The sequence below is a fragment of the Hyperolius riggenbachi genome, chromosome 5 (genome assembly GCF_040937935.1).
Source record: "Hyperolius riggenbachi isolate aHypRig1 chromosome 5, aHypRig1.pri, whole genome shotgun sequence".
Classification (NCBI taxonomy): Eukaryota; Metazoa; Chordata; class Amphibia; order Anura; family Hyperoliidae; genus Hyperolius; species Hyperolius riggenbachi.
The window spans coordinates 99,584,775-99,607,813 of record NC_090650.1 but is presented as its reverse complement, the minus strand read 5'-3'; the positions used below and the strand labels follow the sequence as shown (position 1 = coordinate 99,607,813).

Sequence of the window (23,039 nt, the reverse complement as noted above, 5' to 3'; positions counted from 1 at the left end):
TATTATCCTGCCGGTGAGGGAATGAGTGCTAACTCATCAATCAGTTAATGGTGTGTATGGCAGTTTTAGCTCTGCAGTCATTGTCGCTCTGTTGTTGCAACGTTATGCTTGCAAGCAAATGCTGATTGTCTGTTGTCTTTACGTGGAATGTTGCCCAAAAAGGAATTACCTAATACAATATGTGAATGGAGAAAAAATGATTATATTATTCTGTAGTGCAATGGATTTGCTAAACTTTCAGAGATGTGCATGTACAAATGGTTGCACGAGCCCTGACATATACAAGCCATCATTCTGTACAGTGTTCAAGAACACCGCTCAAGCACCACAGTCACTTCCAAGGTGCAGCATCCCAAACCAGAAGCACCCACTCCAAATCCAGATCCACACTCTTCAGTACAAACGAGTACCAGTGAGACAGGTTGCCTGGGCAAAATAGAAATCTTTATTGTTTATCCTTGTTAGTTACATACAGTGGGATGCAAAAGTTTGCTCAACCTTGTTAATCGTCATTATTTTCCTGTATAAATCATTGGTTGTTACAATAAAAAATGTCAGTTAAATATATCATATAGGAGACACACACAGTGATATTTGAGAAGTGAAATGACGTTTATTGGATTTACAGAAAGTGCGCAATAATTGTTTAAATAAAATTAGGCAGGTGCATAAATTTGGACACTGTTGTCATTTTATTGATTCCAAAACCTTTAGAACTAATTATTGGAACTCAAACTGGGTTGGTAAGCTCAGTGACACCTGACTTATATACACAGGTGAATCCATTTATGAGAAAGAGTAGTTAGGGGGGTCAATTGTAAGTCTACCCTCTTTCAATTTTCTCTAAAGAGTGGCAACATGGGGGTCTCAAAACAACTCTCAAATGACCTGAAGATAAAGATTGTTTACCATCATGGTTTAGGGGAAGGATACAGAAAGCTGTCTCAGAGATTTCAGCTGTCTGTTTCCAGTTAGGAACATATTGAGGAAATGGAAGACCACAGGCTCAGTTCAAGTTAAAGAGGAACTCCAGCCTAAACAAACATACGGTCATTAAGTTACATTAGTTATGTTAATTAAAATAGATAGGTAATATAATCTTGATTTCATGATGGCAGCCATCTTTTTGGTTGAAATGAGGTGACAGGGAGCATGAGACACAGTTCCAACTGTCCTGTGTCCTGAGCACCTCTCCCAGTTGCTAGGCAACGTGAATAACAACATAGGGAATCCCATCATGCTCTGCACAGCATCAGGGAAAAAAAGCCCTTTTTTTCTTTGATGGGTGGAGCTTAGGTAAAAATGCAGCTAAAAATGATGCTTTGGTAAGAAAAACAAAGTTTTGATGCTGTGAAACTATTAAAGAAACACCAAGCCTTTCCAGTTCTGCTGAGTAGATTTTTAGCCCAGAGGTTCACTTTAAGGCTCCAAGTGGCAGACCAAGAAAAATCTCGGATAAACAGAAGAGCTGAATGGTGAGAACAGTCAGTCAACCAACAGACCAGCACCAAAGACCTACAACATCATCTTTCTGCAGATGGAGTCACTGTGCATTGTTAGGCGCACCTTACACAAGGAGATGCTGTATGCGAGAGTGATGCAGGGGAAGCCTTTTATCCGCCCACAGCACAAACAGAGCCGCTTGAGGTATGCTAAAGCACATTTGGACAAGCCAGCTTCATTTTGGAATAAGGTGCTGTGGACTGATGAAACTATAATTGAGTTATTTGGCCATATCAATGGGGGTTATGCATGGAGGAAAAATAACACAGCATTCCAAGAAAAACACCTGCTACCTACAGTAAAATATGGTGGTGGTTCCATCATGCTGTGGGACTGTGTGGCCAGTGCAGGGACTGGGAATCTTGTCAAAGTTGAGGGACGCATGGATTCCAGTCAGTATCAGCAGGGATTCTGGAGACCAATGTCCAGGAATAAGTGACAAAGCTAAAGCTGCGCCGGGCTGGATCTTTCAACAAGACAACGACCCTAAACACTGCTCAAAATTCACTAACGCATTCATGCAGTCCCCAGTCCTGAATATAATTGAAAATCTGAGGTATGAGTTAAAGAGCTGTCCATGCTCGGAAGCTATTAAATCCAAATGAACTAGAGATGTTTTGTAAAGAGGAATGGTCCAAAATACCTTCAACCAGAATTCAGACTCTCATTGGAACCTACAGGAAGCATTTAGAGGCTGTAATTTCTGAAAAAGGAGGAAATACTAAATATTGATTTCATTTCTTTTTTGTGGTGTCCAAATTTATGCACCTGCCTAATTTTGTTTAAACAGTTATTGCACACCTTCTGTGAATCCAATAAATTTCATTTCACTTTTCAAATATCACTGTGCATGTCTCCTATATGATATATTTAACTGACATTTTTATCGTAACAACCAACGATTTGTACAGGAAAAGCATGACGATTAACAAGGTTGCCCAAACTTTCACATCCCACTGTAGTTATCTGGGTTGAAAAAAGACATACGTCCATCGAGTTCAACCAGAAAATAAAGTATGACACCAGCCTGCTCCCTCACATATCCCTGTTGATCCAGAGGAAGACAAAAACCCTTACAAGGCATGGTCAAATTAGCCCCAAAAAGGGAAAAATTCCTTCCCGACTCCAGATGGCAATCAGATAAAATCCCTGGATCAACACCACTGGGCATTACCTAGTAATTATAGCCATGAATGTCTTTCAACGCAAGAAAAGCACCTGAGCCCCCTTTAAATGCAGATATAGAATTTGACATAACTACTTTCTGTGGCAATGCGTTCACCACCTTAATCACTCTTACTGTAAAGAACCCATTCCTAAATAAATGTCTAATGTCATTGGGAAGGTAGGCCACCTCCCATTGTGTTCTTAACAAAGTTTTATTTATCCTGGGCGCCTCTTCACCCTTGTTTGTGGTGAGTTTTCTACCTCCCCCTGTTTTTTTGGGGGGATGGCTTGTGTTTTTAGTCAGCAGTGGAGTGGCCACTAGCTGATTTAATACATCTTTTCAAGTGTGACTTACTCCCATCCGGATAATACTGGATTACCCGATTACCCGAGGGTTGATTCTCTCCACCTGCTTCAAGTGGTCGGTTGTTCCTCACTGCAACTCACCTTTGTGAGTATATTTCATGTTGTTGATTCATTTATTCCAGTTAATAGTGACATATTGTGCTATTGGGCTCCTGTTGTCTCTGTGCTTTTTTCCTAAGGTGATCCCTTATGTCTCCCCCCCCCCCCCCCCCCCCCACAAACACACACACACACACTCTTCGTTAAGCTTTATAAATCCAATATTTACTTATTGCAGCTTTGCACAAAAAGATTTTTACTGTGATGATAGTAAGGCCTAATATATTCAGTATATTATCATGAGTCATAGTTCCCCTTTTAGACAAATATAATTAGGAAATAGGGTTTCCCGTTAAAACACAAGCAAACTAATTTTATAGGAAATCCAGAGTACGGCTTAGTCCACACTACAAATCAAAAGCGCTAAGCTCTTTTGTGAGTGATTTTGTTGAGTGATTCCTGGCATTTTCAGATACTCAAAGTCATAGTGTGAACCAGCCCAGGGGGATGAGAGTTAGTGTGAAAATGGTCACACTTAGCTCCATATATACAGTACATATGTCCATCCCAAAGGAGCCTGGAACTTCGAAGCTAGTATTCAGAAGAACGTTTATCACTCCTTCATAAAAAGCACCACAGTAGAGAAGTGGGGTGCTTGGCACAAGATACCTAATTTAGCAGCACCTGGTGTTATTTTGATGTATAGCTGTCCCTCTGTTTAATCAATTATTCAATGCGGTAAGTAGACAAAAGAGGAAATCCAGCACCAGTCCAAGCTTCAAAAGCACATCACCATTTTATTTACATCCCCAGTAAATGACAAAACAGTACAGTGTGAACGGCCTGACAGCTGTTCGCATGCTTCATCAGAGACCAGGGCCACGGTTGACATCCAAGGAGTGGAACATTGGGCATATTAGTTATGCTTGCAAATTTTTGCAATCTTGTACGTGCATTTCTTTTGCAATTTGCAAACTGCATTAACGGTATTCCACCATAGAGGCGCTCTCTTCTCTCTCCTTTTTCTGAGACAGACACCTATCAATCCCACCACTGAGAGAGCTGCACTGGATGCTGCCTTTCCTCCCTCCATTGTCTGACACTGGCATTGGAGAACTGATTCATTTTGGGCAGAATATACTTTAGTCCTGGTTGTAACACGGAGCGCGCAAATATTTCTCTATTGGACTCCATTCATAAAACTTCTCATAAATGACTTATTTATCACTTAATTGATAAAAATAACCTTTCAGCACATTTACAAGCAAAATAATCACTCACAGCAAGTTGTTCCTGATTAACTTAATTTCAATATTACTTTTCTTACCTTACCTAATTATATTATATTTATGTGCTTTGGGAGCTTAAAAAAGTAACATAGACAAGGTGAAAACAGAGGGAAGCAGGTGAAAAAGCTTTGTGAATCCTGCCCAATGTGTTTTACAATAGGAAACCACTGACTAAATAAGTTATAAATTAATATTGAAAATAAATTCTTCCTAGCCTTAACTATGGAGAAGTTGAATGGGGTCTTCTTCCGATTCTTGAACTGATTCATATTTGCTGCTAAAAACAAATAGGATGCCAGTTTGAATTGATTCTCTGTTAGCGAATCTACAGTATATTGCCATGAAATAGCACAGCCCAAGGATCCTTTCTAATAGCCACATGAAATCGGGATTGTACGATGCCAAAATTGATGACATGACCACTAAATGTGTTACAATGTGCTCTCCCATCCACATCCATAAAACATCAAGAATCTGACGTTGATCATTTAGACAGTCTAGAGGGGACCATATACCACCTCATCAGTACATCTATAAGCTATTCAAAGCAATTCGAGGTTTAAAGCTCAATACTCACCTGAAGAAGCAGGAAGATGGATCACAGCAACGTCCACCCAACGACGAGCGCTCCCCAATCCATCTACCTGCAAAGGGAACACCCGATGGCACACAACAGACGCAAACGAGAGTGGAAATGATCTCAGGACTTTGCATGGGATCTTAAAGATCCAACCCGCTGTGATGGTCATTATCCCTACACATCGCAAAGTGTCTTCCGCCTAATCGCGCACTCATACCCACGTTGTGAGATTGCAGAAAAATTCCCGGTTGTAAGAAGAATCGCGGACAAAATTATGAGATGGCCATAGGCTTTAAAGAGATCCTGAGGTGGATTTTCGGGGGCAGATGGTACACAGAGCCATGTCCTCTGCCTAATGACATGGCTGTGCCCCCCAACCGACACTTTCTGCCCCCCCACCGCCGCGCTATAGCCCCCCGAGTTTAGTGACAGGATTTGTCGCTAACTCGGAAGTAAACACAGGGGAGAGGAATTCCTTGTTTAAAACGCCCGCCAGGGGCGTTACTTCAGGGTTTCCTGAGCTGCCATTGAGCAGCTCTCCTTGGCCACACCCCCTGCCGCTCTCCTGCCTTCCTGCACGCTATGAGACAGCACAGTCTCTCAGTGCAGTGCTGTGACCCAGAGGTCACGCAAGTGAAAGTGAGCCATTGCGGCCCACAGGAGCAGCTGGGAGCGGCGTTTTTTGCGGCTACCTGAACTGCTCAGCCCCGCGGATCTGTTAGCCCACTTTTTTTTCTTTTTTGAGCCCAACTTGGAGTATCTGGCAACCTTGCTCCAGCATTCTATCCACTCAGCTTGATCTTTCTGAATTACATGTTAAATTTCATGTTACATGTTACATGTTAAAGAGTTAATCAGGGCAGCTTATTTAAATTGTTTGTTTTGCTATGTGCTGCACAACACCATGTCTCGGCCTTGCTTTCTATTCTACAGACTCACCGCAGCAAGTATAGATTGCATGACTAATGTAGATGTGACGTCACTGCTCCTTATTGTGTGTTTAGTTAATATGTCTTTAGTATGTGAACTTTGATCATTTGTTTCTTGTTTCCTGCAGCAAAAGAGACAGATTATGGCAATTATTACAGAGGATTATGGGACTGCACAGCGGATCACCCTGATGAACTCTCCTTTAAACACGGTGATGTCATATACATTCTCAGCCGGGTAGGTTACATGATTGCACTAACGCACTGTTTTGTCATAAAAAGTGGCTGTGCACTGCTGTTGTGTGATAAATGCCACAAGGGCGTGCTTGGCATCCTCATCTGTACTGCATGTGCTACCTAAACGTCTGTCTCTCACAGAAATTGTCCTCACAGACGCAGTAATGAATGCCTTTGTCTATGAAACACAATCACATTTGCAAACAGAGCCTAATAACAGGAATCAAGTTAAAAGTGTGTTTATGCCTTCGGATTTGGCTCGAGCCCAATCTAAAGCCTGGAAAGTGAACCATTATTATGAGATGCCCACCAATGCCTATCTCTGTGCTCTATGTTATGTTTTAGCTTCCCTTTCAGAGTAGATGATACTGATTACATTTTTTTTCTCAAACGGGGAACACAAAAAAGGTCACATAAGACCGCTTCGCCAGACGCAGACTTCTTTTTTTTACTTGTTAAACAATGTCTACTGCTTTAGTATTACATATGTGTAATAATACATTAACAAATGATTAGTACAGCCTAAGCTGCAAAAGTAAATGTTTTATGTACCATGTTAGACAAGCACCTTGTCAACCCGGAGAATTATGTTGGTAGGGAAACAAAGATATTGTAAAAATAATACCATAGCTGGGTAACCATTAAATGGCATCATTTTAACTGTGTCTTATTCCCCGAATCAAAATAGTATAGTGAACATAGCTATGCTGAAAACATATCCCAAAAACATACAGATAAGTTAATTAGCTTCTCCTTAAAATTGCCCCTAGACTACGATACATACACTGCATGATACATACATAGACATGTGACTATGGTAGAAATTATATTGTGAGCCCCTCTGAGGGGCAGTTAGGTGACAAGACAATATACCTTGTACAGCACTGCAAAAGATGTTGGCTCTATCTAAATAATAATAATAATAATACTGAGACCTTGTTACCATTGACTGCATGCAGATTCTCAGTCTTCAACCGGATTCAGGGATATTAACCAAGATGGTGTACAGTACTAGGTCTGTAGGCCAGGGACACACTTTAGTGCTTTTGATAGGTTTTTCGGTTTGCCGACAATCACTGGCGATACCAAAAAAGGTTTTGCCAAAGCAAATTTATTGAGGGGTACCCATTTCATTGATTAAAAGTAGGGCAAATCGCAATTGCGGGTCCTGCAGCATTTTGGGAGCAATTGCACCCCATAATAAAAGATACGAGGGCTGCAAAATCACTTTTGGATCTTTAAATCACTTTTCAAACGCGATTTGGGGGGGGGGGGGGAATGAGTTTTTTAAAAATAAAGCTTACCGGGTGTTCTGTTGCGCGCCTTCCGGCTCATAGACCCGCTTTGAAAAGCGCTTGGCTAATGTAGTTGAATGGGATGGATCACACCAGAGCAATGTGATTTTTTTTCTCAAACGTAAACGCGGGTCCTGCAGCATTTCTGAGGCGATTCAGCCTCAATGTTTAGTATAGGAAACTGGAAAATCGCTCTAAAAAGCGCTAGAACAGAGCGAATTTCCAAGCTTTTTTTTACAAAAAGCTGTACACTTCCAGCTCTACCGTACAAAAAATAAAAAATTGCTACACCAAAACGCTCCAAAAAGCACTAGGCTTAACTAGAAAATCGCTAGGTACATGCCTAGAATCACTTAGAGAAACGATTACGCTAGTGCTTTTTGGGTGTGCCCCAGCCCTTATTGACCATCTCAGTTGACCAAATAATTTTAGCTTGGCAACTGACAAAAAAGTCCCTGGCCAAATAATACAACATAACAGCTCTGGCGGATCACATTTTCTGATAAAATAAGTTGCATGGCTATTAGATTACTGTGCCGAACTTTAGCTGAAGGGAATGAACCCTCTTCATTTCCCATTGAACAAAGAATGTACTAGGTAAACACTCGAGAACCGTCAAATGTTCATTGTGAACAACATGTTGGCTTTTGCCTGTGATTCTCCCTTCAATGCCGTCGTGACTGTGATTTATGAAATATGACTGTGTGATCTTCAAAGTGGTTTACTTCCTACAATAAAGTGACATCAACTCCACATACTTCTACCATGTTCGCTGCCATGTGCCAGATCCCACAATAGGACGCCCATTAATTACAGTGTCTGTATTAGCAATGACATGTTGTGTCGCCACAGTTTGCTTCTCCAATAATCCCCGATCTATCAACAGTATCCACTCAGTGTTATCCTTTAGCTAATTTTTCTTGCCATCCTCTGTAATGTGCAGATCTGCAAAAAACTATTTGTGTAAGTAGGAATTAAATAAACATCATGTAGGTCGTTTCAGCAATGTATGACCTTCAGTAATGAAATCCATATATATAAAGGAGTACATTTCCGAGTAACAGCAGTGGCATGTCGACTGTCAGGCCTAGTCGTATCTACTGACATATGAACTTCTGAGTGTTTATAAGGCACTTTATGTATCTGATCTTTATATAACTGACTGTGGGAATAGTTTGGAATTTATATGCTTTTGTTATTTATGGCAATAGATTTTTTTTAGTTATATAATAAAAACCAGCAGTTTTTAATTTTTATGGCCATGGGATCTCTTCCAGTGCTCATGCTCTTCCTATTATGTATAAGGCAAGCATGCAGGATATAGTAAAGGAGACTAAAACTACATACGAATTTCAGATTTTTGTTTCCCAAAACAATAATATCTGATTGTTTTGGGTGACATTTTATCCTTGATAACTGTACAGAAATGCTACTTGGCTCCAGGTAGAGCAGAGTATTCTTGTTCTATAGAGTGGTGGAGAAGACTGTGAATTCTGTGCACAACAATAGTATTGGCCATGGGTTTTCCACCCTGGCCAGTCACTAAAGGGAAGGTCACTAACATTAGTTTACATCGTCCTGGATGATTATTTTGGAAACAAAAAATCTACGGTGTGCGCTTAGGCCAAGGGGTCCGTTTATAAATCTCTGCTCTTCACTGCACATCACAGCTCTTCATAACGAGAAACCTAAACGGATTAACCTCCCTGGCGTTCTGATTATGTTTTTTTTTAACCTAATTTTCTTTTTTAATCATGTAGCTAGCCTAGCGCTAGCTACATGATACCCCCCCCCTGCTGAATCATACCCTCCCTTCCGATCGCCGCCGGCGATCATGCCCATCAGGAAATCTCGTTCTGAACGGGATTTCCTTCAGGGCTTTCCCCATCGCCATGGGGATGAATGGAATGATGTCATCGACATCGTGACGTCACAGGGAGTCCCGATCCACCCCTCAGCACTGCCTGGCACTGATTGGCCAAGCTGCGCATGGGGTCTAGGGGTGGGGGACCCTATTACGCAGCGGGTAGCGGCGGATTGGCGGCGAGCGGTGGCGAGCGGAGAAACACGCAGCTAGCAAAGTGCTAGCTGCGTGTTTAAAAAAAAAAAATATTCAAATCGGCCCACCAGGGCCTGAGCGGTGCCCTCCGGCGTTACTGGATGAGCTCAGCTCGTCCAGTAACGCTAAGGAGGTTAATAAAGGGTTAAAGTTTTCTTTGTATAAAGAAACTTGATGTGCAGCAGTGTTTTTTTCTGGGTCCTGTAGTGGGCAAAGCACATCACATCCCATGAAGATATCCAACCATTCGCTGTAAATGAAGATAAGTGGTTGGTGGGGATTCACCAGAGGTCACAGGTAGTGATGATCGTAATCAGCTAATTACGATTACCCAAAATTCAATGTAAATTTTCGCAATTACACCTATACGTAATTACGATTTGTATATTCAAGTGATTTCGTATACACATTCGTAATTTCGCGTAATTTTTGCATAATTTTGTGTCGAGTTTAGTAGTGAACTGCATAACCCCCATACATGCTATTGACACCAACATTGCTACATAAGTTAAAGAGAATACTGGGAACAAGTCAAAAAAATAATTTTTCAAAAAGACCTTGTATAAAATCGATTGGAAAAATGCAAGGAAAAAAGGGTTCTTAAACTCCAAAAAATGACAGTTTGACCATTACAGCCCGTGGGTATTTTTCACCTTATGCATCAGAGCAATTTTCACCTCCCATTCATTCGCCAATAACTTTATCACTAATTCACAATGAATTGATCTATATCTTGTTTGTTCCCCCACCAATTAGGCTTTCTTTGGGTGGTACATTTTGCTAAGAATTATTTTTTTTCAAAATGCATTTTAACAGGAATAAGAAGAAAAAAATTGAAAAAAAATCATTATTTCTCAGTTTTCTGCCATTATAGCTTTAAAATAATGCATGCTACCATAATTAAAACCTATGTGTTTTATTTGCCCATTTGTCCCGGTTATCACACCATTTAAATTATGTCCCTACCACAATGTATGGCGCCAATATTTTATTTGGAAATAAAGGTGTATACTTCAGTTTTGCATCCATCACTATTTACAAGCTTATAATTAAAAAATATAGCAATACACCCTCTTCACATGCATATTAAAAAGTTCAGACCCTTAGGTAACTATTTATGTTTTTTTTTTAATTGTAATTTTTTTCTTCCCTCTTAAAAAATTTGATTTGGGTAATTTCTGGTGTAGGAGGTAAACAGTTGATTTTAAATGTAATAATATGTGTTTATTTAATAAAAAATGTATGTGGATGTAGTTTTACAGTCCCAAATTTTTTTTCGGTCCTGGAAGTGAACGCTCTCACTTCCAGGAAGCATAAGGAGTACAGGAAACTTTTTTTTTTATCAGAAGGACCGCAGCCTCTGATGAGAAGCCGTCGGTTTTTGTGCCGGGGACTTAGATCACTGAATGGTAACTGTTCATTGATCTCCGGGCTAACGGGGGCGGCACAGGTGCACGCGGGAGCGCGCAGACGTGCGCAACAGCAAAGCAGCAGCCGCCTGGATGTGACAATCACGTCCAGGCGGCAGGAATGGTTAAAAACCATGTTTTCTTTGCATTTTTAAAACCAATTTTTTTGAAAAATTCCTTCTTTTTTACTTATTCTCAGCATTCCTCTTAACATACGTGGCAATTTTGGTGTTGATAGCATGTATGGGGGCTATGCTTTTAACTGCCAAATTCGGCACAAAATTATGCAAAATTTTGCATAAATTACGCAAAATTATGGATGGATTATGTTTACATGTAAAATTTATTACAAATTTTCCCCAAATTTTGCATCGTAATTGCGAATTACGATGCATAATTACGACTATGCAAAATTTGTGCTCATCACTAGTCACAGGACATGAGTGGGAGGGGCTTGTCAAAATAATCTCCTGTGCAGACACCTCTCTTTTTATTTTTCCCTTGATCTCCCCATCTCTCTCCATCTCTCCCTCTCTCTTCCCTGATTTCCCCTTGTGGTTTTCTGAATAATCACAAAAGAACAAATAGAACTAAAGGCCACTGACTCAAAATAAGTCTAGCTTATAGGTTTATCTACTAGTGATAAACCAACGTATCACTGACGCATCAGTGTGAATGAACCAATGCAATATAATTTTACCGTGTTAACAATGCAATTATACTGTCCGATGCAACGTCCCATAATACCCCAGTGCGATCATAGCATAACTCTCACTTAAAATAAATGCTCCTGAAATTCAAAATCCTTCCCATTTTCTACAGACAGCATAGCACCAGGCTCCAGTCACGTCATGAAAGCACTAGGCATTTTGGTCACATGACCGCTGATGCACCAGTGATATAATTGTTTTTATTAGATCCAGTAATTCATATTTAAAAACTGCAATACATAAATACTATGCTATAGTCTCTGACCCTAGGGACCGGTTTCCACTGAGCTGGCTTGCATTTTGCAGGACGCACGCTGGCAAGGACCGTGATGTGAGTACACATTGGAACTGTAATTTGGAACAGAGGCGCCAGTACAAGTATAAAATGTATTAAAAAACGTTTAAAAGAGGAGGTAGTGGTGGACTTTCCTCCCCAAACTAGACACAATTCTGTTGATTTTTGTCAACAGGTAGCTTTATTCATATACTCCACAATGTATCGTGTTTCGCAGGTTCAATCCTGCTTCATCAGGCAGTAATTGGAGCAAACTATTGCAGTATGTCAGGAAGCCAAGCGATCTGAGTCAGTTAACTGTGGCATGCACAGCTATAGAGATTCGAGTCCATGCTGGGGGAATTTGCAGCATGCCGTTCAGAATTGCCTATCCATGGCATCGTTTATCCATTTGACTCGCCTGCAGGGAACCACTACAGATTCGCTACGCATTTGGCCCTTGTACAAACAGGTCCAAAAGGCTGGCACTAAAGTTAGAGAGTTCTAGTCCGGCAGCCAGTCAGGGCCGTCTAGGTCGGGACTCTAGCATTAATACACGTTACCCCTGAAGTCTGCAGAGGCTGTCCTAATTGTGAGTGTGTACACTATTGCTAGCCTGTGATTGGGTAGACCAGCAGAATGCATTTTAAATGTAATTTATCTGGTTGTGTCTAATTGCCTGTATAAAACTGCCCTGCCTGAAGGCTCGTACACATATCTGGTTAAAGTTAAGATATCCAGGCATGTGTACAGCGGCTCCCGACCCCAACCTGCAAGCGATCCACCCAGCGGATCAACTCCCCCCACCACGTGACCTCACGTACACACCGCTCTGTTGTTCCTCCGCCTCCCTGCATAGCAACAAAGCACATCATCAGCTACACATCTGACACTCGTCTGTGCAGCCCAGTGATGTCGCCCAAGGAGATCGAGTTCTGTTACCCAACATGCAACATCCATCAAAGGTGTGTGCGCACCTTAAATGTGAAGACTTTGTTAATTGTCCACCACCTCTCCTCTAGCTGTGCTTCTCTGATATTGGCCTCCTCTGGAGATAAGTACAGGCACAGAGATTAATGCAGCTAGAGATGGTCTGGATTAGTGCAGAGCCAGCTCCAGAGCTTCATTAGCATATGTAAACAAGACTCCCAGCAGGGCAGATTCTGGGTTAAATACCTCTCACTGCCAAAAAAGAAAATTTCTCTCCCGCCCATCCTAAAGTTACCTCTGATGAATAATCTCAATAAAATTAAAGTATTATTTGTAAATATTACGCTAAATCAGAAAAAAAAACAAAAAACATTTTACTGTTGATAATTCAAAATATTTTACAGAAGAACTAAAGAAACACTCAATAATGGGCATTCCTATCATTATGTCCAATTCTGTTATTTTCATATATGGCTCAGTGTTGTTTTTAGTTAGTTCGCTGTACTGTCTACTGCAGATGTCATTTAAAAATGTCCTATTATCGTGTCTTCATTATATGGGGCTCACATTATAGTACTACCTTTATAGTCCTCGGGATTACAGTATACCAGTATAGTGCTCTCTCCATCCCAGCAGTGTCCCCATCATAGTGTTCACCATCATAGTGTTCTGATTATAGTGTTACTCAAGAAAGTATTCCCTTTATGTTGATTATAGTGCTATCCTATTATACTTTTCTCCATCTTAGCTGTATTCCCATTATAGTGCTCTCTATCATAGTGATGTTCTCACTATAGTGCTCCCCAAATAGTAAATAGTGCTGCGCCCTATTATAAGCTCTCTGTAGTGCCATACCCATTATTACCTTCCACATCATAGAGCATCCAACATACCTCCCCTTCATACATCTCCGAGTATTTTTGCTTATATTTCAAGATGAAAAAAAAACCAGTTATGAATAAAATGCAAAGTCAGCTCTCTAAGCAAAAAAAAGTATACTTAATACACTTAATAATACTTATGCACAAAAGCAAGTATGATAACCGTATGGCATATAAAAAGTAGGAGAACAGGTTTTTATTGAATGTCATGTCAGGGTTTTATACCGCTTCAAAGGCCTATTTGTTCACCAATGCTTACCCGCTATCTTCATGGCCCCATCCTCTCCCTTGGATTTACACTCCACCCCCCTTATGTGTCCCTTTCCCCCACTCCTTAGATTGTAAGCCTATTTGGCAGGGCCACCCTCCCCATGTGCTCTTCTCCTCCACCACCCTTTGGACTCGGTGACTCTGTAATTATCTAACGCTGTAATGTCAACACCACTGAGGGTAGAGAACTCAGGCCTTACTACTAGCTCCGACACTGTGTGAACCTTGGGTTTACTGGTTGATGGGGAATTAAACTTCAGAAATCAAATTTCAGCTATTGTGAAACATTACCTCTTTCACCTAAGGAATATTGCAAAAATGAAGCTCCTAATTCCTTCGGAGGATCTTCCAACCCTATTCAGGCCTTCATCACATCACGGCAGGATTATTGCAATGCCCTCTATGCAGGCCTTCCAAATAAAGACCTACACTGCCTACAGCTAGTACAGAGTGCTGCCGCAAGACTTACTCCATTGCCACATAACAGCAATCCTTTGCTCACTACATTGACTACCCATAAAATGAAGAATCCTTTTCAAAATTAGCATGCTAACATTCAAATCCCTACACGACCTATGCCCCAGATACCTGAAGGATTTGTTGTAACTGCATCTCACCTCCCATAACCTCAGATCAAAAAGATCCAATAACTTGACTACCCCCAGTATCCAATTAAAGAGCTTTCTGTCATGCTGCCCCTACCCTTTGGAATGCCTTGCCAAACTTAGTAAAGACAGCTCCAACCCTGGACAAATTTAAATCAAAACAGAAAATCCACCTGTTTCGTCTGGCATTTATGATCACATAACTTTTCCCCCATTCAACATCGCTATGTACTGAACTGAGACAAGCTTATGTGCTTTGAGTCTTACAGGAGAAAACCGCTTTACAAATGTTTTGTTGTTGTTGTGTCTTCCCTATGTATTGTACGGCACTTTATAAATAAAGTTTATTAGAAATAATAAGTGGTACCTATATTATAGTACTCCTCAGTACATATGTTGGTGCTTTATAAATACAATAAATAATAATAATAATAATGTCCTCAAATTTTAGCGCAACCATTATAGTGCACTAGATCACCTTTCTCATATTTTACCACTCCATGTACGATGCATCGCTGCTTTGATCAATCATGTAAACTAGTGATGGTCAAGTAGATGCAAATAACTTCACGTTGATGCAAATTTATGCAATTTTTTATGCAATTTTATGCAGCTTGAAAATGAACCAATCGAATTTTTCCTCAGCAGGATTGGTTAATTTTCAAGCTGCATACATGTTCATAAAAATGTGCATAAATTTACAGCAACTCAAAGTTATTTGCATTTACTTGACCATCACTAATGTAAATCATGTCTTCTCTTTGTATTCTCCATTATACAGCGCCATGGAGGATGCAGGAGCTATATAAAGCCAAAATAATAATGCTAGGTGTCCTTATTGTAGTGGTCCTCCCAAATAATGTCCAAATTCCTGTGTGGTTTTAGCTAGTGAATTATATTGATTAAGCTGCTACATTTTTGATGGTTTTTGGAATTACATCTTACAAGGATGCTTGGGACTGTGGCAGATGATGCAGCATAACACATGTACAGTGTGGACGGACCATTGGTGCTTTTGGGAAGGATAATGATGATTACAAATCTTTGTCCAGGGCCAGAGCCACACAGTTCCCTTCTGTCACCCCTGGTAGTTTGTGTTGTGCTGAGTGAGGGCTTTACTAAATCTTAATAACATGACAAGACAATTGTCCAGAGCTTTGTGCAAGACTTTGGCACTGTCCACTTATGCAGGGAACTTAATTAACAAAGAACTGAAGAAGAGAAGATTCAGTAACTGCCTGTCTGGCAGCTCCAAGAAGCCATCATTTGTTCTAGGGAAAGAAGAAGAATGCTACAGTAGCATAAATGTTATGATAGGAAATGTTGTAATTGCTGTCATTTTGCATACACTTCCTGACATTCTGATTGTTAATTAAACTGGCATCAAAATGAAAAAATGCCTGGGTTCAATCACCTCCAATCCACTTACATATCTTCTCTAGACACTTTTATTATATCACTTTACTACTTATTTTTAATTACTATTATTATCATAATTCTTTGGCAGAATGTTATGCTAATTCTAGCAGCCAATTTGCCTGTTGACATATTAGCTGTCTGTATATTATCTGTGAAGCCACTAGGTATAGGACACCTAAGCTGGAAAATGGAGCCTGAAAAGGTGGCGGACAGGAACAGGAAAATTAAAAACAAGTGCATATACCACATATACTCGACTATAAGTCTAGAAATTAAGGTTTGACTTGTTAAAGTAATTCCTGGTTGGTGACTTATACACGGGTCAGACCTAAATTTCTGACTTATAGTGCTGTAAAGTGCAGGTTCTACTGTGACAATTTGCACTACTAAACCCCGCCCCTTCACACAGTGCCATTCCCCATTAGCGTGTCTTCCTGTCAGCACTGCTGGTAAACAAACTGTCTGACCGAGTCAGTGCAGACAGAGCAGTCTACCACTATATGTTGCTGGATAGATAAAATGGTATTGCATACTAGTGAAAAGGCCGCGCCCCCTTCAACAAGTGCATGCTCAAGACCCGCGCACACCCATCCCCCACTGTTATCCGAAGTCTGCCTGCGTGCCGCACATGCGCACCAGGTACAACTGACACAGGGACACAGTAGAATGGAAGGACAGTGGTTTTATTAAAAGTACAACTAATAAAAGTTTCAAAAGTGCAGGGTAAATGCATGGTACGCTTTAATCTACAGGTGCACCTCTATATGCTGGAGCTGTGTTTAGGGCTTTTTGCACCCATTATTGCCTGTGTGTCTCTGTATTTACCCTGCACTTTTGGCAGTTTTAATAGCTTTTTTGAAAACAATATATAATATGGTAAAATGTTTAATACTGCTGGTTGAGCAGTACTCATATTTTATTTGACTCACAGTCAGCCCCTTCCCCCTTTTTTGTCATGCAGTATTATAAGGCACAATTCTGCTGTTACTGGCTGTGTTAATAGCTACACTTGGGAGCCACAGGGAACTGCATTTGAGGACTTAAAGAGGAACTCCAGTGAAACTAATGTAGTAAAAAAAAGTGCTTCATTATTACAATAATTATGTATAAATGATTTAGTCAGTGTTTGCCCATTGTAAAATCTTTTAAATCCCTGATTTACATTCTGACATTTATTAAATGGTGACATTTTACTGTGGGCAGGTGATGTAGCTGCTGCATGATTTAGTGGCAGTTGAAAACAGCTGTAAACAGCTATTTCCCACAATGCAGCAAGGTTCACAGACAGGAAACTGCCAAGAGTACGTACTCAGAATTTCTTTGTGAGATGGGTTTCACCACAATATCAGCCATACAGCACCCCCTGATGGTCTGTTTGTCAAAAGGAATACCAGTAGATTTCTCATGTAAAAGGGGGTATCAGCTACTGATTGGGAAAAAGTTCAATTCTTGGTCGGAGTTTCTCTTTAAGTCCTTAAAGGGGTTCTGTGGAGTGCTTCAATAAACATAAACAGACCTTACCTGGGGCTTCTATTAGTCCCCTGTAGCTGTCTTGTCCCGCACCGTCCTCCTCCAATCACTCGTTCCTTGCTGCCGGCACCGGGCAATTATTCGTCTAACAAGACGAATAATGCGCACTCCCGCTCGTGTCTCCGGGAGCTAAATAATAATAATAATAATTGACTTGAGTCATCAAAAAATGCAGCTTAAGAGGGCCAAATATTTGGGTTTATTTATACACAAAGTCGACTTATATTTGCGTATATACATGATAGATAAAAACAATACACACAAAAACAAGAATTGCATACATTATTATAATATTGTCATTGATTTATAAATACATTTTATGGCACTGTACAGAGTAAGAAACAAACATGGGGTACATAATAATAGACAATTTTATCCACAAACAACCACTGCGCTTACTTGTACCCTGCAACAAGATCAAAGAATGCACATAGTGCCCAGTACTGTTTGCAACTGGCTACAATGGACACCCCGTGCCGCACTCCAGGGGGTAGTGCCACCACCAGGATAAAGGTAAACTTTCAGCTCCCCCTTTGTGGGTGCACTCACCAGAAGCACGTCTTGTTGTTTTGCATGTCACATCCACCTCTATTATCCAGCCAGCTAAGGAGTAGGGACATCAGATAGCAATAAAATCCATTTATTTAAAACCTTTTCAGTTTAAAATGCAGGCTTACAGGCTTTTCCGTCACCGCTCCTACCGCGGATATTATAGAGCAACACGGACACCTCTGCCTACAGCTTCCTTCTCTGACGTCAGCGCGCCTCCGACTCCGCCCTACGTGTTTCGTCACGCTCCGTGACTCATTCAGGGGCTGGAGGTTGCAGTCAACGTCAGACTAATATACGCACACCGCGCCTCCTCCACTCCGAGTCCTGCCCGCCGCACCGCCCTCTACCTGTTGCTAGGCAGTCTCAAAAGCGTGCTGGCTATAATATCCCGCGGTGTACATCACTATACATTCTGCGCACATATCAAGGCTCCTTTCATGGAAGAATTAACAATTCCCTCCCCTCCCCTCATAGTACATAGATTTCTGCATATAACACAGATTAATATTAATTCATATATCAATATCCCATTACTAATTACACCTATAGTGAATTCATCTAACACCATTATTATATCTATAACCTCAATCGCTATAGGCAATTACTACCTACATTTAAAGTGACCTCACAGGCTCACAACTGCCACACTACTCTCTCTCTCTCTCTCTCTATATATATATATATATATATATATATATATATATATACACGAAGCAGACACTACACTGCTTCCCAAATAATACCTCTATACCCCTTCACTTTTTCATCAATAATGCCCACTTTGTCTGTGCTCTACCCTTAACTTTTAAAGACCCCCTTACCATTTAATGTTACAGTGGGCTAATTAAATGCCCATTGCATAATTTCCTCAGTGTATACCCACATTATACCCCTTATCACCCCATTATAACAATGGATTCCGTCTCTCTTGGAATTGATATATAGGTTGGGGACTCTTGCTCCGAGACGACTCAATATTGAGTTGGACATTAATTGTTACATTTCCAATGAATAAGAAATTGTGGTATATTAATTGTTAGTTGCAATAAGATGTGTATCTAAGGTGTAGGGGGGCATAATATTATTGATTGTGAGATGATGTGATAGATATAGTGGAATTTTTGGCACTGATATTAGTTTTATAACCATCTAAATAGGTGGTACACAAATGTTATAAGTAACGTGTGGTTATTAATGGTTATTGAGGGGAGGTTGGGATGTTGAAGGGAATATTCTAATTAGACACTATAGTACACTTGTAAAGGTATAGAGTATAGTGAGTTGTTGCACTGAGGAATTATGCAGTGGGCAGTGGCTAGTCCATTGTTATAATGGGGTGATAAGGCTTACAATGTGGGTATACACTGAGGAAATTATGCAGTGGGCATTTAATTAGCCCACTGTAACATTAAATGGTAAGGGGGTCTTTAAAAGTTAAGGGTAGAGCACAGACAAAGTGGGCATTATCGATGAAAAAGTGAAGGGGTATAGAGGTATTGTTTGGGAAGCAGTGTAGTGTCTGCTTCGTGTATATATATATATATATATATATATATATATATATATATATATATATATATATATATAGAGTAGTGTGGCACTTGTGAGCCTGTGAGGTTACTTTAAATGTAGGTAGTAATTGCCTATAGCGATTGAGGTTATAGATATAATAATGGTGTTAGATGAATTCACTATAGGTGTAATTAGTAATGGGATATTGATATATGAATTAATATTAATCTGTGTTATATGCAGAAATCTATGTACTATGAGGGGAGGGGAGGGAATTGTTAATTCTTCCATGAAAGGAGCCTTGATATGTGCGCAGAATGTATAGTGATGTACACCGCGGGATATTATAGCCAGCACGCTTTTGAGACTGCCTAGCAATAGTGTTGGGCGAACATCTAGATGTTCGGGTTCGGGCCGAACAGGCCGAACATGGCCGCGATGTTCGGGTGTTCGACCCGAACTCCGAACATAATGGAAGTCAATGGGGACCCGAACTTTTGTGCTTTGTAAAGCCTCCTTACATGCTACATACCCCAAATTTACAGGGTATGTGCACCTTGGGAGTGGGTACAAGAGGAAAAATTTTTTTAGCAAAAAGAGCTTATAGTTTTTGAGAAAATCGATTTTAAAGTTTCAAAGGGAAAACTGTCTTTTAAATGCGGGAAATGTCTGTTTTCTTTGCACAGGTAACATGCTTTTTGTCGGCATGCAGTCATAAATGTAATACATATAAGAGGTTCCAGGAAAAGGGACCGGTAACGCTAACCCAGCAGCAGCACACGTGATGGAACAAGAGGAGGGTGGCGCAGGAGGAGAAGGCCACGCTTTGAGACACAACAACCCAGGCCTTGCATGAGGACAAGAAGCGTGCGGATAGCAATTTGCATTTTGTCGCCATGCAGTCATAAATGTAATACAGATGAGAGGTTCAATAAACAGGGACCGGAAACGCTAACCCATCACAGATGTTCATTGTTCATGTTACTTGGTTGGGGGCCGGGAGTGTTGCGTAGTCGTTTCCAATCCAGGATTGATTCATTTTAATTTGAGTCAGACGGTCTGCATTTTCTGTGGAGAGGCGGATACGCCGCCGATCTGTGACGATGCCTCCGGCAGCACTGAAACAGCGTTCCGACATAACGCTGGCTGCCGGGCAAGCCAGCACCTCTATTGCGTACATTGCCAGTTTGTGCCAGGTGTCTAGCTTCGATACCCAATAGTTGAAGGGTGCAGATGGATTGTTCAACACAGCTACGCCATCTGACATGTAGTCCTTGACCATCTTCTCCAGGCGATCGGTGTTGGAGGTGGATCTGCACGCTTGCTGTTCTGTGTGCTGCTGCATGGGTGTCAGAAAATTTTCCCACTCCAAGGACGCTGCCGATACCATTCCCTTTTGGGCACTAGCTGCGGCTTGTGTTGTTTGCTGCCCTCCTGGTCGTCCTGGGTTTGCGGAAGTCAGTCTGTCGGCGTACAACTGGCTAGAGGAGGGGGAGGATGTCAATCTCCTCTCTAAAGTCTCCACAAGGGCCTGCTGGTATTCTTCCATTTTGACCTGTCTGGCTCTTTCTTCAAGCAGTTTTGGAACATTGTGTTTGTACCGTGGATCCAGAAGGGTATAAACCCAGTAATTGGTGTTGTCCAGAATGCGCACAATGCGTGGGTCGCGTTCAATGCAGTCCTAGGCCGAAGAGGTCATAGCCTAGGGTCACAAAACCTGTTTATTGGGCAATTTCAATGGTGGCGAGTCTGACGTACATAAATCGCAGCAATGGCCGTTAGCAACGTCTGAATCTCATGAAATGTCTCATGCAGGTAGAAGACATATTGTTAGACTTGGGCTCCAAAGATGGGTTCCCTACATCTCTGCAAACCAGAGTTACAGGGCTCCAAATTTGGTAAAATCCCCCATAGGCTTTCATTGGGCCTCCTATTTACAGTTCCAAAATCTCACATCTTTTCAAAGGGCAATTACTCAGCAGTGGCAAATTTTCTAGCATTGTAGGGACCCTTAGGGGGAACATGACTGGTGAGTTTCGGGCCCCTAGGCCAAAGAGGTCATAGCCTAGGGTCACAAAAACCTGTTTATTGGGGCTATTTCAATGGTAGTGATGGTGACGTACATAAATCGCAGCAATGGCCGTTAGCAAAGTCTGAATCTCACGAAATGTCTCATGCAGGTAGAAGACATATTGTTAGACTTGGATTCCAAAGATGGGGTCCCTACATCTCTGCAAACCAGAGTTACAGGGGTCCAAAATTGGTAAAATCCCCCATAGGATTTCATTGGCTCCCTATTTCACTTTCCAAAATCTCACATCTTTTCAAAGGGCAATGGCTCAGCAGTACCAAATTTTCTAGCATTGTAGGGACCCTTAGGGGGAACATGACTGGTGAGTTTCGGGCCCCTAGGCCGAAGAGGTCATAGCCTAGGGTCACAAAAACCTGTTTATTGGGGCTATTTCAATGGTAGTGATGGTGACGTACATAAATCGCAGCAATGGCCGTTAGCAAAGTCTGAATCTCACGAAATGTCTCATGCAGGTAGAAGACATATTGTTAGACTTGGATTCCAAAGATGGGGTCCCTACATCTCTGCAAACCAGAGTTACAGGGGTCCAAAATTGGTAAAATCCCCCATAGGATTTCATTGGCTCCCTATTTCACTTTCCAAAATCTCACATCTTTTCAAAGGGCAATGGCTCAGCAGTACCAAATTTTCTAGCATTGTAGGGACCCTTAGGGGGAACATGACTGGTGAGTTTCGGGCCCCTAGGCCGAAGAGGTCATAGCCTAGGGTCACAAAAACCTGTTTATTGGGGCTATTTCAATGGTAGTGATGGTGACGTACATAAATCGCAGCAATGGCCGTTAGCAAAGTCTGAATCTCACGAAATGTCTCATGCAGGTAGAAGACATATTGTTAGACTTGGATTCCAAAGATGGGGTCCCTACATCTCTGCAAACCAGAGTTACAGGGGTCCAAAATTGGTAAAATCCCCCATAGGATTTCATTGGCTCCCTATTTCACTTTCCAAAATCTCACATCTTTTCAAAGGGCAATGGCTCAGCAGTACCAAATTTTCTAGCATTGTAGGGACCCTTAGGGGGATCATGACAGGTGAGTTTTGCCACTGCTGAGCCATTGCCCTTTGAAATGGTGTGAGATTTTGGAACGGTAAATAGGAGGCCCAATGAAAGCCTATGGGGGATTTTACCAATTTTGGACCCCTGTAACTCTGGTTTGCAGAGATGTAGGGACCCCATCTTTGGAATCTAAGTCTAACAATATGTCTTCTACCTGCATGAGACATTTCGTGAGATTCAGACGTTGCTAACGGCCATGGCTGAGATTTATGTACGCCACCATCACTACCATTGAAATAGCCCAAATAAACAGGTTTTTGTGACCCTAGGCTATGACCTCTTCGGCCTAGGGGCCCGAAACTCACCAGTCATGTTCCCCCTAAGGGTCCCTACAAT

At 41.3% G+C, this 23,039-nt stretch overlaps 1 protein-coding gene across 1 annotated transcript in view; it reads left to right on the top strand.

Annotated features, from left to right (window-relative positions):
• The window catches only part of SKAP2 (src kinase associated phosphoprotein 2), a 365,363-nt gene that overhangs the window by 283,364 nt on the left and 58,960 nt on the right, over positions 1-23,039 (top strand). The window contains exon 11 of the mRNA XM_068236049.1: positions 6,002-6,111. Coding sequence (XP_068092150.1) covers positions 6,002-6,111 — 110 coding nt within the window. The remainder of the gene's footprint in view (positions 1-6,001; positions 6,112-23,039) is intronic.